Source organism: Gekko japonicus, unplaced genomic scaffold, assembly GCF_001447785.1.
Source record: "Gekko japonicus isolate JY-2015 unplaced genomic scaffold, Gekko_japonicus_V1.1 scaffold785, whole genome shotgun sequence".
Classification (NCBI taxonomy): domain Eukaryota; kingdom Metazoa; phylum Chordata; class Lepidosauria; order Squamata; family Gekkonidae; genus Gekko; species Gekko japonicus.
Window position 1 is genome coordinate 539,798 of NW_015160232.1, and position 16,283 is coordinate 556,080.

The 16,283-nt window shown below is 44.3% G+C and overlaps 2 protein-coding genes across 4 annotated transcripts in view; one reads left to right on the plus strand and one right to left on the minus strand.

Annotated features, from left to right (window-relative positions):
• Window positions 1-5,850, plus strand: part of SNRK (SNF related kinase) — a 33,128-nt gene extending 27,278 nt beyond the window's left edge. The window contains exon 6 of the mRNA XM_015412514.1: window positions 3,531-5,850. Coding sequence (XP_015268000.1) covers window positions 3,531-4,749 — 1,219 coding nt within the window. The 3' untranslated portion in view covers window positions 4,750-5,850. The remainder of the gene's footprint in view (window positions 1-3,530) is intronic.
• ANO10 (anoctamin 10) overlaps window positions 1-16,283 on the minus strand; it is a 157,157-nt gene that overhangs the window by 23,275 nt on the left and 117,599 nt on the right. The window contains exon 14 of one of the 3 annotated variants that reach the window (XM_015412540.1): window positions 5,875-8,136. The exons of 1 other annotated variant lie outside the window; for it this stretch is intronic. The gene's annotated coding sequence lies outside the window, so the exon portion shown is untranslated. Of the gene's footprint in view, window positions 1-5,874; window positions 8,137-9,071; window positions 9,897-16,283 lie in introns of those variants that run through there. One more of the 3 variants, XM_015412547.1, reaches the window with a different exon arrangement.

Here is a 16,283-nt window from a genome sequence, read left to right on the forward strand (position 1 = left end):
CTCTTCTACAGTCAAAGGCATCGATATTGACAGACTCAGGCAACAAACGGGGAGGCCAATGCTCCGCACTGGATCTTGAGCGTCGATGCCGACGGCCATCGGTGTCGGGCGGCTCTGAAACGATCGAAGCCGACGAGCTCGTTGGACCAGGGGAAGACTCCGCACCCAGCTGGTGACTTACGAGTTCCATTTGGTCGATATCGTACAAGGCTGTCTCCACCTGATGGTCTGGAGAGTCTAGCACAAGTACCGTAGTCTCAGACACGACCTGGTTCACCGGTATCGATGCAATCGGTGTCGAACCAGTCGGTGTCGACGGCGTCGATGGTGGCGGAAGGGCTGGAGCTGCTGGCACAGAGTCCTTCTTAGCAGGCTTCGCATCCTTGACCACCTTCTGCGTCGCCACTGCAGGGTTGGACTTCCTGGCCTTCTTAGCAGGGTTTGACGCTGTGGAAGGAACGTTTGGTACCTTAGGTTTCGGTTTCGACCTCTCGATATCGGAAACAGACTTAGCCTTTGACGTCGACGGTTTCGAAGCCGATGCGTCAGTAGCGGAAGATATAGCGACGGATGAAGTGACCGGCGGGTCAGCCATCGGTTGAAAAGCTTTCTCCAAGAGGAAAACTCTCAAGCGTGCCGCTCTGTTCTTCCGAGTTTGGGTTGAAAATTGCGCACAATGTTCACAGGAGTCTGGATTGTGGGTCTCCCCAAGACAGAAAATACAGTACTTATGACCGTCTGGAGGAGCCAATTTACTTCCACAAGTACGACAACGATTGAAAAATTCCCACTTCTTCGACTTCTTTGTCTTTTTCTCCATAGACTGAAGAAGAAAAAGTCCAAACGACGAGAAGGGTTGGTGGGGGGGGGTCAGCAGCCCGAAGGCCTGAGGTAATTTTACCTCAGGCGACGAAAAACAAAAACTCTCCTTTTTTAAAAAAAAAAACGACAAGAGAAAGGAAAACTGAAGAGAAACTGAGAGAAAAAATTGAGAGCTGATCACTAAAAGTGACCAAAAACAGCGATCCGGCCAGACCTCTCGAAGACAGGTCTGCTCAGCGCGGCAGTAAGGAAAGAACTGGTGGGATGTCCGTGCCTGCCCTTCTGGGCATGCTCACTGGGGCTCCTGAGCATGCTCAGTTGGGCCAGGCACGAAAATCCTTTTAAGAGAGCTTGCTACGGCACCGGCAGATCCAGCGCAGGCGCACTAGATCCCCATTGGTGTGAAGCACAGAGACCACGAAGATCTATGGTGCCTTCTAGTGTGGATGTATAAATATGCACTCACAGATGTGTTTGCCTTATATGGAGGCAGATTAGTAGCCTATCTGACCTAGCATGACAGGTAACAGTTCTCCATGATCTCAAGCAGAGAACTTTGTCCCCTACCAATGTGAAATTCTAACCAGAGATGTAAGAAATTGGGACCTTATGCGTGAAAATTTGTTCTCTACAATGGCCTAGGAACTTCCCCTTATATAGAAAGCATATTGTATACTGAGTAGAACAAGGATCTACAATGCATGCTGTCAGAGTACCAAAGCTGTTACAGAGTTTGAGATGCAAAAAAGTGAGGCCACTAAAGCAAAATATGTAGTAAAGTTTCAGCTGTGTTTTGTAAGCTACCTTGAGGGCCAGGCAGTAAAAAAAAATGGAAGAAATGAAATAACATGTGAGTCCAACACAGCTTGGTTTAATTTCAAAAATAGAGTAGCTAAAAAAGAAGCTGAAAGGATACCGTTAGGAAAAGTCAGCAAGATCGTTGTTTATAGCCACTATAATAATGCTAAAATAAAATGTGCACTTCATATTAGAACAAGCACAAACAAGTCCAGAAATATGCCAGTTTGTTTTTTTAAAATACTCTGTAGTAAAGGCTATAAAAGGCAAGAAAGCTTTTCCAAAACTAAATGAACACACACACACACACAATAAAACCCCCTAAGGGCCAATTTGGATGTAATTTGGGAGGCAGAAATCTATTTGTATTATATTCTACACCTATCTGTCTAAATCTGTGGACAGAGAAAGAATACAGTTCTTAACAAAAAGTACAGGCAAAGGGAGCTGAAATGCAAATATAAATACAAATGAACTCCCTTTGCCCAACCCAATATCATATCTACCTTGGTCCTAAGATTGCCATCCTTTGTACCCTTGGAAGTAAGTCACACTTAACGGAGTGTGATTTGCTCCAATATAAACATACATAGAAACAGGGTGCACAAGCACACATAATAGGTTATTTCAAAAGTGGTTAATATGGCAAGGAAGTACAGCAAGCAATTTTATCTTATATCTATTTTGCAAATAAAGCTGAAGCACAGGAAGCTATCTAGATAGGCAGAAAGTCCCATTAAATGGCAAAGGTGTAAAAGAATGAAGAACTGGAGATTTCAGCAAAATTGAAGGAATTCTTTGTAATAAAATTAAAATTTTAGTTATCTCAAATAGACCCTTGGATTTGCAGCACACTACTACAGTTCTTTATAACGTTTATTTGGTGTCTGGACCCTCACTCAGCATATTCAAATTAATCTGATCTCTTGTTAATGAAACCAATGAGGGCACTGTGGAATACATGCTACTTAGCATGTTAAATAGTCATGCTGAAGATCACCAGGATTATATTCCATCCTCCCCACAAAGTTGATAACCTCTATAATTCCTTTCCTTTGGGATCTCAAGGCATGTTCTTGTGACCTTCATGTTTCCTAGCTGTTTCTTTGAACTGCATGCCCCTTGCTTAGAAAGTAAAGCTCTACAGCTGAATTGTATTTTTGGTTACATGTATGGAGGGTTTGAGCAAGATCTTAGAAAGTGGCAGGAATTGACAGTAAAAGTTTTAGAACTTGTCCTTGATAATGTTTGGAAAATTCAGGTTGGAGATACCATATAATTTGTGTGTTAACACCCATCAAAGTCCATGGAAGACAGTGAGCTTAGAAGGGTGTAACTGTGCTCAGGAATGTGCTGTTATTCAAACTTTGCATCTTCAGATTTCAAACAGGTTACTTCTAAAGAAGTAATAAGTCTTATTGTTCCTTTATCTAAAAACAAGAAAGTGTTTCCACTTACTAGCTTATGTTTAAGGGACTCTGGTTAAAAAGGAAACTACTGGGATTTTAACAGATTGGATGTTTGGCCACATCTGTAAAATGATATCTATTTTACCACTTTACATAAGAGAAATAGGTAATGAATACAATGAAAGGGAAAGTTAAATTTTCAAATGCTAGGATCCAACACCCTTGAGTCTAGTCTAGCCAATTTGCATTTCCTACTTTATTTCTTTCTGTAGCCTTTGTGAAACTGTCTTCAGCTTCATGGATTGGCCATTCAACAGTGAGGAAATTCTTTGCCTCTTTAGTACATTTTCAAATTAAGGCTCAGTTGTAACTATTAAGTTTTATTTACACTGCACCTGTTTTTATGTAAAATGTGTTGTAATTAAAGTTCATTCTTTGAGCTTTAGACTTTTAGTAAAATTGCATTTTTGGGTGTGTTTTTTTACTTTATACTTGCTATAGGCAATCATGGCCAACAAAAATTGATGTTCCGCAAGACCTAGAAGATGACCTTACAGCAACTCCTCTGTCCCATGGAACCGTTCCTCAATCTCCAGCTCGCAGTGCTGAAAATATTCTCAATGGCCACAGGAATAAGGCACTTAGTGATTCAGCAAAAAAAGAAGAAATCCCTGAATTAGCTGGCCCAGCGCTTTCTGTTGTTCCTTCAGTGAGCTTAAAACCTACAACTAGTGGTCGGAAGTGCTTATTTAGGGTGGAAGAAGATGAGGAGGAGGATGAAGAAGATAAAAAACCTGTTTCCCTTTCAACACAAGTTGTCTTGCGCCGGAAGCCTTCAGTTACAAATCGTCTCACTTCCCGGAAGAGTGCTCCAGTTCTCAATCAGATCTTTGAAGAAGGAGAATCTGATGATGAATTTGATATGGATGAGAATTTACCTCCAAAACTTAGCAGGCTAAAAATGAATATTGCATCACCCAGCACTGTGCACAAACGTTACCACAGAAGGAAAAGCCAGGGTCGAGGATCTAGCTGCAGTAGCTCAGAAACAAGTGATGATGATTCAGAAAGTAGGCGACGTTTAGATAAAGACAGTGGATTTACTTATTCCTGGCATAGACGGGACAGTAGTGAAGGTCCCCCTGGCAATCAGGGAGATGGCAGTGGACAAAGCAAACCAAACAATGGAAATGGAGGTCTAGACAAAGCAAGCCCTGGAGACAACAATAAAGGAGGTGGAAGTCCTTCTGGTAGCTCTGGAGGAAGCACGAATAACAATTCAGGTTCTACGCGTCGGTGTGCTGGATCTGGTAATTCAATGCAGTTGTCCTCAAGAAGTGCAGGTGACCTTGTAGAAAGCCTCAAATTGATGAGTCTCTGTCTAGGTTCTCAGATTCACAACAGTACTAAATACATTATTGATCCACAAAACACCATATCATTTTCCAGTGTTAAGGTTCAGGAGAAATCAACATGGAAAATGTGCATTAGTTCTGCTGGTGGTATAAATCCAGCTTCATCTTTGGGCAGCATAAAATTCTTTTCTGACCAAATGTCAGACACAACAAATGAATTGGAACGAATAAAGAGCAAGAACTTGAAAAATAACGTGTTACAACTACCTCTGTGTGAAAAAACAATATCTGTGAATATTCAGCGAAACCCGAAGGAGGGACTGTTGTGTACCTCCGGTCAGACTACTTGCTGTCATGTTGTTTGACGATAACAGGACTTAACCCATTCTACTTGACATCACCAATCTTCCTTTTCAGAGCTGTGAATACTTTATTTCACTGAAATCCTTCATTGCCATTGTCTTAATATTTTAAAGTGAGCTTTGAGCAGTAATTTATTATGTTTTAATTTTAGTTTGCTTGATATGACAATGCATGATTTTTTGCATGCTGCTAGCCAACACATTTTTTTTTTCCCAACAGACCAGGCTATTGTGTATTTTTTTTACATTTATAATTTTAATATGAAATTCTGGATTACAGTAAGACTTGTATCCTGATCCAGTGTAAATGAAGCACTTAGTAGTTTCATGTTCTGCACTTAAACTAGAGAGAGAATTTTTGTTCCTAAGTGAAATGTCCAATCTTGTTCTGATCTGTTATACCTAAACTATGTGAGATGTGGCATAATTCTGTGTGTTTGCAACAGAACCAAAGCAATAATGTTTTAATGCTGAAAACTCTTTTGGGAGCTTTCAGATTTCCAAGGCTTGTACAGCAAAACTGCACTGAAAAGGTGTCTTGAACTATGATTTTAATCCCACATCTTTGTCTTAAGCTGTAATAATGTGGTAGGTCATTGCAGAACTTGAAGATCTTGTTTTGCTAAGGGCAAGATTTAAAACAACACTCTATGGCAGCTTTTCTCCATAGAAATATTGTTACATGCAGACAATCTTTTAAAAATAGTAACTAAGGAAAATTATAGTCATCTGTCTGGAGCTTTTTACAATCAAAGGGAAAATTGATTCAGTAGTAGTACAATATAACGGGGGTAGTTAAGTACAGTGCAGGCCACTTAAAATGGACCAATATATGTAGCTGTTCAGAGATCTATTCCAATAAACCAGTTCCTATAAATTAACTGGTCATTAAATTAAATTAAAAGACCGAACCAAGTTGGTATCATCTGAACATGTCCTCCACCCTACCCATTAGCATTCACAGTTTGTTTTCAATATTAATGGCAGCTTTGTTGAGAGTTTATTACTTTAAAAGTCAATCAAGTATCTCAGCTGTTTTAACATTGCTGCCATGTACACCATGGACAGTTACAAGAGGCAGCAATCACCTCCGTGTAAAGTTACTTATACCAGAAGTTGTTCTTAATACACAATTCAGGTGTTTAATCAAATATTTTAAATGAAATTGATGGAAATAGAAACAATTACTGCATTTAGAACAGAGTAAGGATCTTTTAAATTTAACAGAGAGCCTAGTGGGCTACATTGTAAATCTGATGTCTAATATTTCAGAATGCAACATGGAATACAGTAGTGCAGATTTCAAGATATTCTTTTATTATCACATTTAGTTTGCTGGGTATAAAATAGTTGCCTAGTTGAATTTCCCTCAGTAGCACTCTCTCCAAATCAAGTCAAATAATAAAAAATTGGTATTTCCTTCTACATTCTTCACTGCTGTTAGCATACCTTTTTTAATCCCTTGCTATTGAAATGCTAGCAAATGAACTAGTTGGCATTTTTCTGTACAAAAGGATACTTTTGACAAGATGAACTTTTTAGTGGACTTTTATCTAGAATAAAATATATTGCAGATTCCTAATTTTGTGAAGGGCAAGAATGTTATTTTTTTCATGCTGTGTGTGCTGGGTCTTCAAAGCAATGTTGGTAAGAATTGATGGTATTATGTAGCAGCATCCCAGACAAGCATCGATGTCTGAGACAGTTTACACACTTTAGTATCTTAATGCTAGCAAAATGGTCAAGAAGAATGCATTTCATTTACATTGTAGTCTGCAGAGCACCAAAGAACTTATGTTTGGTTATGATTTACGTTGTTCACACTAACCTAGGTCTTGGTAATGATTCAGCCCCAAGGCATGCTTACAAAAAAAAAATTCCATTGAATTCAGCACAATTTATTTCCAAGTGAACAAGTTTGAGATGCATTTGTAAGTCTAAATTGTATAGCATATTTTAATATTTAGCCTAGTTGGGGCTTATACTTTTCTTCCCAAATACAGCAAGTCATAAATGAAACATTCTACTTCTTAAAACTTAGGTGTTTTTAAGCTGTTGCAGTTTAATTTTAAAACAGCCTACCATGCTATACCAGTATGATATCAACAGTTGAAAGCTGCAGAAGAAACAGCTGTGTGGGCGAAGCCATAGAACATATTTGCTTGAAATTTTCTTGAGCAGGGATCTTATAAAGGGCCAGAAATATGGATAGTTCACAGAGCATCTATTAAAAAGTAGGAGAAAGTTTATAAAGGGCATTGGCAATAAACTTTGCAGCTTTTTATTTTCAAGTTTTGTAAATATTCTTTCCACACTGTACAGCCTTGGAATGGCACCTTTTGACTAACCCAGGTGTGTGTGTGTTTTGTTTTTATATACAAATGTGTATATATGGTGCTCACTTTAGAACAGCAGTGTTGACCATTTATGCTGCATAGCTGTAAAATAGCCTTATTTAGTTGTGTATGGTTGGTTGAACCTCTGGGTGTACAGGTTATCTTGAGTGTCTTTTTATTCATTTGTTCACAGGTGAATGATTGTGCATGTGTTGTATGTTGTATTACGTTGTCATGTTAAAGGAGGGAGCAAATAACCACTACATTAAAATATATTGGACCAAACTATTATAGAGCAAGTAACAGTTTCTTGTACCCCTTAAAGCTGTCTTTACAAGTTGCATATAGTTACTGTAGCATATAAATTAAATATTGTGGAAAGCAACTAGTCTTGTATTTTTCTGTATGTGTATATAATGTACTTCTAGCAACTTACCTGTATTTAAGATGTGACAATCTTGACACAGAATTTTACAAATAGCAGTGAAATTAAGCAGAACAGAGGCCAAGAGCAAGAAGCTATACATGGTATGGTGGGTACAAAAATATCAGTTGATCTTAGTCAGTTGCTTCCAGCAATCGTTAGGCTTTCTTCATTGTAAAAACATTCATTGTGTGTGACAAATGAAAAAAATCCAATTAATAAAACTGACCTCTTTATTGGTGCATAAATTACTTCCATGTCAACTTTATACACTCTAATATCGCTACTGTTACATTACTGATTTATTGTGGTTTTAAGTCCTTGTCCATAATGCAGTATCTTATGTCATAATGGGTAAAAAAAAACATACAAAGTAAAATTTTATTGCAAAAGCCGATGGGAAATGCATTACCCATTAATATTATCTCACAAATAAACGGAAATTTGAAACATGTCTTGATCATTCGTTAAGAGAGTGTTGTGAAAATAAGACAAACTACAAAATCCATGCTTGGTGACATCCTGGTAGCACACTGCTTGCTTGATCACAATTCTTGTTCCTTTCAAAGCTGGCTTGCACATCAGTGGCATTTTTCCTTTTCTGCATTACTTTATCTGAAAATCTGTGGTCTGGGTAAAAACATTAATTGGATAGTTTGGTTATAACTAAAAAACAAATTGGCACTCCAGCATTCATAGATGTACACTTAATCCTTTATTTTTGTTAAACATGTTTGAAAGTGTTCAAGGCATACAGATTGCAGTCTTTCCTGGAGTTAGGCAAAAATGCCCCATTTTCATATAGTCATGTGTTCATATTACTTGTTGCCAGGCCTATAGCCATGGGGGGCATTTGGGGGCAGAACCCCCACAAACGAGCACTGCCCCTGCAGACAATTTTTTTTAAAAAAAATAATTTAAAAATGGGGGGGGACAAAATGACAGTCAGAAAAGCTTCAGTCCAGGGCGAAAAATAAATAGGTTTTTAAAAATGCAAAATAAAAGAAAACTGCAAAATACAAGAAATAATGGGAGTGAGAAAGTTGGAAATCTCCCCCTCCTGGGCTTACACAGAAAAGCATCCTGGAATCAAGTCTCTACAATTGAAAGGACTAGTGGATTAGAGGTTGTAGTGGAGCTGCTCCTGCTGCAAGAGGAACAGGTGTGGCAGGTGCCCCCAAATTTCCCACACCCACCAACCAAACTTATGGCTATACCCCTGTTTGCTGCTATGAGGGTGAGAAGGTATGGTGAAAGTGGATTTGCTTAGCAGTTACCTGTGGAGAAAGCCCATATTTTGTCGTAGGAGGAAGGAAAAATACAGTGTTGCAGTAGAGATATTCCGCCAGGCTTTTGGTTGAGGACAGTGACAGTATGACCATCACTAGCACCCTCTCTCTTTCATCTGTGGTACAGTCCGGTATGGAATAAGATTAGGGCAGTATCTTGGATTTTAGGCATTTAATTACATGTTTAACTGTATAATTGGACTGTTGTATGATTTTACCAATTGTTTTATCGCTGATGTATATCATCAGAAGCTCTGCTTTACAGGGATGGGGTGATTAATAAACTGAGTAAATAATAATAGAAATACAATAGAACGGAAGATTTGTCTTCACTTATCGTGAAGCTTCCTTCTCGGTGGTCCAGGGGTGGGGCGGTCCTTCCATGACCACTTACATTGGTGTGACATTGCTGTTCAAATACTTTGGATCTAGTAGGCCCCACACTTAGAAATGTAACGCAGGATAGAAGGGCCAGAACTTCAGAGCCTGAAAAAGGTAACTAACACACACACCCTCCAAGAAGTGCCAGGTATACATGGTTGAAGAAACAACAGTTTGGTTTTGAGCAAGGCTGGGGGAGTTGGCTGAAGTGCTTTAGGATGACAGCTCTATGGGGACCTGATACAAGGAAGTTGATATGCTGTCCTAAGGAACACCGTTTGCCTATGTTCTACTTGCATATTTGTTAATGAAATAAGGCTCTCGAGTGCTCTTGTCCAAAGGAAGCCAAACCTAGGTGGCATTTCCTGCTTGGAAAAATGGGAAGTGTGTAACATTTTAGGGATAGGATTATTTTCTTTAGCCGGAATGGAGAATAAGTTGAAGTGGCAGCAATTGACGTTAGAATAGCACCTTAAAGACAGTGTCCAAACAAGCATGGAGACAAAGTTCTGACAGCAAACAGTCTCTGCAACAGCTGCTGTAGTACAGGCAGCCTCAATACAGGCTGTGAAAAATGCTTGTCCAGTGGCTGCAGATGACCCTGTTGTGGGTTGATGGGGTCTGTAGAGCTGGGTAAACCGTGGTCTTGAATGGTGAGGTGGTGCCTGTCAGTGATGGGTGTGGAAAGCTGGAGAAAACAGCCTTAGGCCTGGAAAAGAACTGGGGAGAGAAAGCTGATGAAAATGACTTGGAGCAGGAGGACCTGTGGAAGAGGAGCTGTTTATCAGCTACTTTACCCTCTATGCAACCATGGGACCAAAAATGCAGGAGAAAAAGACTGCAGTCTGGCCCAAAAGGAGATCAGCCATAGTCTGGAGCTGAGGATGAAACAAAATCCTGGGGCAAAGCAGTCTACACAGAAGCAGTCTACACAGAAAGGCCCAAATGGCCCCCTGTACCCGGTAGACTCTAAAAGCAGCAGGACTCCTAAAGGCTGAGAGTTATGGGGCAACTGTCCAAGCCTAGGGCATTGATTTGCTTTATTTTGATACCCTGCCCTCTGTAAGTGTTTAGGCAGAAAGGAGAGCTTTTAAATTGGGTTGAGGGGATCATCATGCAAATATACACCTAGCCGATTTTAGAGCAGCAGGAAGAAAAGCAGGTTGCTTACCAGTAACGTGATCTTCAAGTGGTCATCTGTGCATTCACCAAATGGCATCTAGTGCGCACAGGCTGGATCGATCTTTTAACGGATTTTTGCGCTCAGTCCCTCGGGCATGCACAGGAACCCCACCACGCATGCCCAGAGGGGTGGGCGCGGACATCCCGCCAGTTCCTACAAACTGCCGCAAATCAACCCCCACAAAAAATGTAGAAGCTGACAACAGTGGGGAAGGAGGGCGGGTGGTGTGAATGCACAGATGACCACTCAAAGATCACCAGTTACTGGTAAGCAACCTGCTTATCTTTGTCGTGGTCTCTGTGCTTCACACCCATGGGAAATTAGCAAGCAATAGCCTACCTGGAGGAGGGTGCTGGCAGGTCTTTTACTGCGTAGCCGAAGACAGAATGTGACGTCCCATGTTGTTACTGGTGGTGTTACGGGCGTCTAGGGCGTAGTGCCTGATGAAGGTGTTGGGCGTGGCCCACGAAGCGACTTTGCAAATGTCTTGTAGTGGTACTCCCTGGAGGAAGGCAGTGGAAGTCGCGACAGCCCTGGTAGAATGAGCCCTGATAGGACCAGGTAATGGCTGTTTGGCAAGTAGGTAACATAGATGGATTAGCCCTACAATCCACTTTGACAGGCGCTGGGCCGTGATGCGAGTGCCCAGGCGTGGTGAAGTGTACGAGACTAATAGTTGAGAGTCTCGTCTAGTTGGGTGCGTTCTGGTGAGATAGAACAGGAGAGCCCGCTTCACGTCCAAGGTGTGGAGTAGTTTGTCTTCCGCTGATGTTGTATTTGGGAAGAAGTCAGGGAGGAAGACCTCCGCCTGCAGGTGGAACTCTGACACCACCTTCGGCAGGAAGGAGATGTCCGGGACGAGGTGGACTCTGTCTGGCAGAAAGGACAGGTAAGGTGTATCGTGCCGGAAAGCCAATATTTCCCCCACTCGCCTGGCCGAGGTAATGGCAATTTTAAAGGCCGTTTTCCACGCTAGCAGTTTGAGTTCGCATGTTGCAAGTGATTCGAAGGGCTTCCTCGTGAGCTGGCGTAGAACTAGAGGAAGGTCCCATGGAGTGACTGGAGTTTTGACAGAAGGGTAAAGGTGAAGCAAACCTTTTAAAAAACGTTTGGAAATTGGATGTGCAAACAAAGTACATCCGTCAACTGGAACGTGAAAAACCGACAGAGCAGCTAAGTAAACTCTCAACGAAGAGTGGTAAAGTTCCGAGTCAGCTAAGGAGAGAAGGAAACAGAAAACTCTTTCGAAGCCAGCTGAGGTGGCTCGAGGGGCGTCATCACCCAGAAAAGAACAGAATCTTCTCCATTTATAACCATAGGACTTCCGAGTAGTAGGTTTCCTGGAATTTAAAAGGACGTTCACTACACGTAAAGAGAAGCCTGCGATTGTATCTGCCAAGCCGTCAGTTTCAACTGTGTTATGTTGTAATGTAGGACGGGGGAGTCTGAGAGAAGGAGTAGGTCCGGAACCAGGGGGAACTGATGGTATATCCCCCGCGATAGCTCGAGGACCGTTGAAAACCAAGGTTGTCTTGGCCACCATGGTGTTATTAGGATACTGTCCACGTTGTCTGAGTATTTTGCGGACCACTCTCAGAAGCAGAGGTAAGGGGGGAAACAGGTAAAGATGTGTCGAGGACCAAGGGTGAAGGAGGCTGTCACCCAGATATTGCAGGTCGTTGCCTCCTTGACTGCAGAACAGAGGACACTTTTTGTTGTTCCTTGTTGCAAAAATGTTGACTTGGGGAGCTCCCCACTTGTGGAAGAGTGGGAGGAGGTATGTTGGGTTCATCCCCCACTCATGAAGGCTGAGTCCTGTTCGACTTAGATGGTCTGCCTCCACGTCCATGCGTCCTGGGATGTGAGTGGCCACGAGGAATACGCCGTTGGTGATGCAAAACTCCCACAAATTGATTGCCAGGGTGCAGAGGCGTAGAGAGACAGTGCCCCCCTGTCTGTTGACGTAGGATACTGCTGTGGTGTGGTCTGTTAGGACCGTGACACATTTTCCCTTGATTAAGGGGAGGAAACTGGTTACAGCGTATTGTATGGCCAGGAGTTCGAGGAAGTTTATGTGTCGGTTCCTCATATGCGTGTTCCACTTGTCTCCTACAGAAAGGACCATGGAGTGTGCATCCCATCCCGTCAGGGAAGCATCGATCGTGATGGTGACCTTGGGTGACGGAGGGTGGAAGGGCGCTCCGTGAAGGATATTCAACGGGACAGTCCACCAAAGTAAAGAGTCCTGTATGCTGGGAGGAGGGGATAGGACGACAGTGTGTGCGTTCTTCGACAGGTTGTAGTTGCGAATGAACCATAGTTGTAAGGGATGGCAGCCATCAGACCAAGCAGCCTCTGAATTTGGAAGGCGGTGACGGAGGGTTGGGTACGGAGGACGGTGGCTAGGGAAATGATGTCTGCGGCCCTGTCTGGAGGTAGGTAAGCCATGCATGTGTTTGAGTCCAGGATAGCACCGATGTATTGTATTTGCTGGACAGGACACAGGTGAGACTTTTGTTGATTGACCCTTAGGCCCAGGTTGTCCAGTAGTGACAGAGTTTCTGTTACGTTCGAGATCAGGGCGTGTTGTGAAGGTGCCACCAGAAGCCAATCGTCTATGTATGGGTAGACAGACACCCCTCGGAGACGTAGGAAAGCCGCAACCACAATCATAGTCTTTGTGAAAACTCTCGGGGCACTGGAAAGGCCGAATGGAAGGGCCGTATATTGATAGTGGTGTTGGCCAATTGCAAAGCGTAGGTATTGGCGGTAGAAGGGGTGGATAGTAAGGTGGAAATGTGCATTTTGGAGGTCTAGGGTGGCCATCCAGATGTGTCTGCGAAGCAGTGGCACGATCTGTTGTAGGAAGACCATGTGGTAGATCACAAAACGGTTCAGTTCCCTGAGATCTAATATGGGTCGAACGCCTCAGTCTATCTTTGGGACTGTGAAGTATTGGGAGTAGAATCCCGTTCCTTGAAGGTGTGGTGGTACACTCTTGATGGCTCCCTTCTGCAGAAGGACGGACACCTCCTCAAGGAGAGGTGGGGAAGGGGGCATGGAGACGATGACCGGAGTGTTGGGGTTCTGATGGAACTGAATTTTGTAACCTTGGGTCAAGATGGACAGAACCCACTTGTCTGAGGTGATGAGATGCCAGGCATGGATAAAAGGAAAGAGACAGGTATGAGCTGACTCGGTGACAGGAAAGTAAAAAACCCTGCTTGGAGGGGTTGGGCTGTTTGGTGCGGGAAGCTTGATATTTGGAACCGAACTTTGGCTTTTGGTAGGCGGGGTTTTGGCCTCCCAAAGATGTTCTCGGTCTCCATCTTGTGTCCGGAGACTGATGAGTTGGGGTAAGTCTCTGCCAGGACCTCGACCAGGTGCGGGGACGGTATTGTTGCCTTGCAGAGGATGAGACTCCTAGCGCTCGAGACGCCTTAATGCTCTTATCCAACTCTTGTAGAGTAGAGTCAGTTGCTGCATTGAAAAGCCCCAGGCCATCGAAGAGGAGGTCTTCCACATAAGATCTGGTGTCTAATGGGAGATTAGTGTTGCGGAGTCAGGAATGTCTTCTGAGAGCTATTGCAGAGGCCATGGTTCTTGAAGATGCCTCAAGGACATGTTTGGTAGTGTTGAGCTGTTGTTTTGCCAACACCATGCCTTCCTTTTGTATGAGTCTGGCTGCTTGAAGTTTATTGTCGGGGAGATGGCTGAGAAGCTCTGAGAACCGTTCCCAGAGAGTATATTGATACCAGTTCATACAGGCCAGGTAGTTAGTGGCCTTGACTCCCAACGCCCCTGTGGAATAGAAGCGCCTGCCGAATGCATCTAATTTTTTACTTTCCTTATCAGAAGGTGTTGAATGCATTTTCTTGGATTTGGAGGAAGATGTTATAACCATGGAGTTTGGCTGAGGGTGTGAGAATAGAAACTCAGCCTCTGACTCTTGGACCCTGTACATGTGGTCCAGTTTTCTTGTGGAAACAGGAGTGGATGAAGGTTTAAGCCATTGAGACTTCGCTGCCTGTAAAAGGACTGAGGACATAGGCAATGCCAAGGTGGAAGATGTATCCAGCTGAACTATATCGTAAACTGAATCCATTGCTTGCAGATGTTGTTGGACGACAGAGAGGCCTAAAGAGTGGGCCATTCTTTTTACTAGATCAGTGTACGAAGTGAGGTTGTCAGATGGAGATACAGGTAAATCCTCTGCGACATCCTGATTTGGAGATGCATGGTCAGGAGAGGTGTGAGCCTCAGAAGCCTCCGTATCTGAGTCCTCCTCAATGAAATCAGAGGAATCTTGTTGTGCCGTGTGGACCGAAGTGTCTTGTTGACAAACTACGGGTTTTGTTTGGACGACAGGAACGACAGGTTTTGGAGTGACCGGAGGGTTAATAGGAAGACTTGGTTCCATGGTATGGTGTGACTGTTCCACTACAGGAGGACACGACAGAGCTGCTGAAGGTCTCGACTTGTGAGGGGATCTCGACCTATGAACAGAGCGGGACGAATAGCGATCCCGCTCAGAATAGCCCACAGGAGTCAACCACGGCATGGATGGTGGATAAGCCCCATACAGGTACTGCGACTGTCTTTCATCCCATGCCATTGGTGGAAGGGGGCAGGAAGACTCTTGGGGAGCGACTTCTGGACCGTGGACGTCTGGGAGACAAGGCAGTGGCGTGTCTGTGGGAGTTGTTCCTGTAGTCGCGGGTGTCAATATCGACAGATTGAGTGTGCAGACGTGGAGAATGACGCTGCATGTCACACGAGGTATATCGGTGCCGACGTGGATCGATGTCGGGAGCTTCCGATACCGTTGATGTCAACAACAGAGAAGGAGGCGGAGAATGCTCTGCATCCATCTGATGACTTAGGAGCTCTACCGTTTCGATGTCAGAGTAAGGAGGCTCCATTTGGTGGACAGGGGAGTCCAATACATGGATGGTCGGTATCAGTGGAGGGACTTGGGCCTCCGATATCGATACTGCCGTTGGAGCGGGAGGCACTATAGGGGCATCATCCAGTGCAGGCACCGCTTCCTTCCCCTTCTTCGCCGCCTTAAGGGACTTGGAGGTGCCCTTTTTCGCGGACTTATGCTCTGTACTTGCCTTAGCCTTCTTTTTGACTGGCGTGGAAGTAGACGATCGTACCTTCGATGTCGGGAGCTTCGGTGTCGGGCGATCGACATCGAAGGCAGGCCTCGGTGTCGGAGCTGTCGATGTAGATGGCCTCTCCTCCATCTCTGAGGCAGGAGCAAGGGCCAATTCAAGCAGTGCCACTTTAAGGCGTGCAGCGCAGTTCTTCCTCGTTTGGTTGGAGAAAAGCGCACAATGACGGCAGGACTCTGGCTTGTGAGACTCCCCAAGGCAAAAGATGCAGAGGGTGTGACGATCTGGAGGAGCAAGTTTGCTACCACAGCGTCTGCATCTATTAAAAAATCCCCACTTCTTCTCCATAAATTTATGGAGTGCACAAACCTCCCCCTCCCCCCCCAAGTGCCCCGATGAGTCCAGGTCTACCCACCCCTTCCCATTGCATGGGTAGACCTGGCCTCCGGAGGAGTCCAGGTCTACCCAACCCTTCCCGTTGCAGGGGTAGACCTGGCCTCCAGAGGAGTCCCGGTCTACCCAACCCTTCCCATTGCATGGGTAGACCTGGCCTCCGGAGGCCAGGTCTACTCACCCCTTCCCTGCCCCTTCCCCTTCCCACCTTCCAAGGGGCGGGGCCCGCGGAAGGGAGGCAGAGGAAGCAGAAGGCAGAGGTAAGTACACCCCCGTCCCCCTCGGCTCTTCCCCCCCACCCCGCCTTCGTAGCGAGGCATCGGGAAGCTTCAGCCGCCCGGGCCTCGCTGTTCCCCCCCGCCGCCGCCCTGCTCCCCGCCCGCCCGGCGGCGGTGGGGGGGGCGGCCTTCCCCC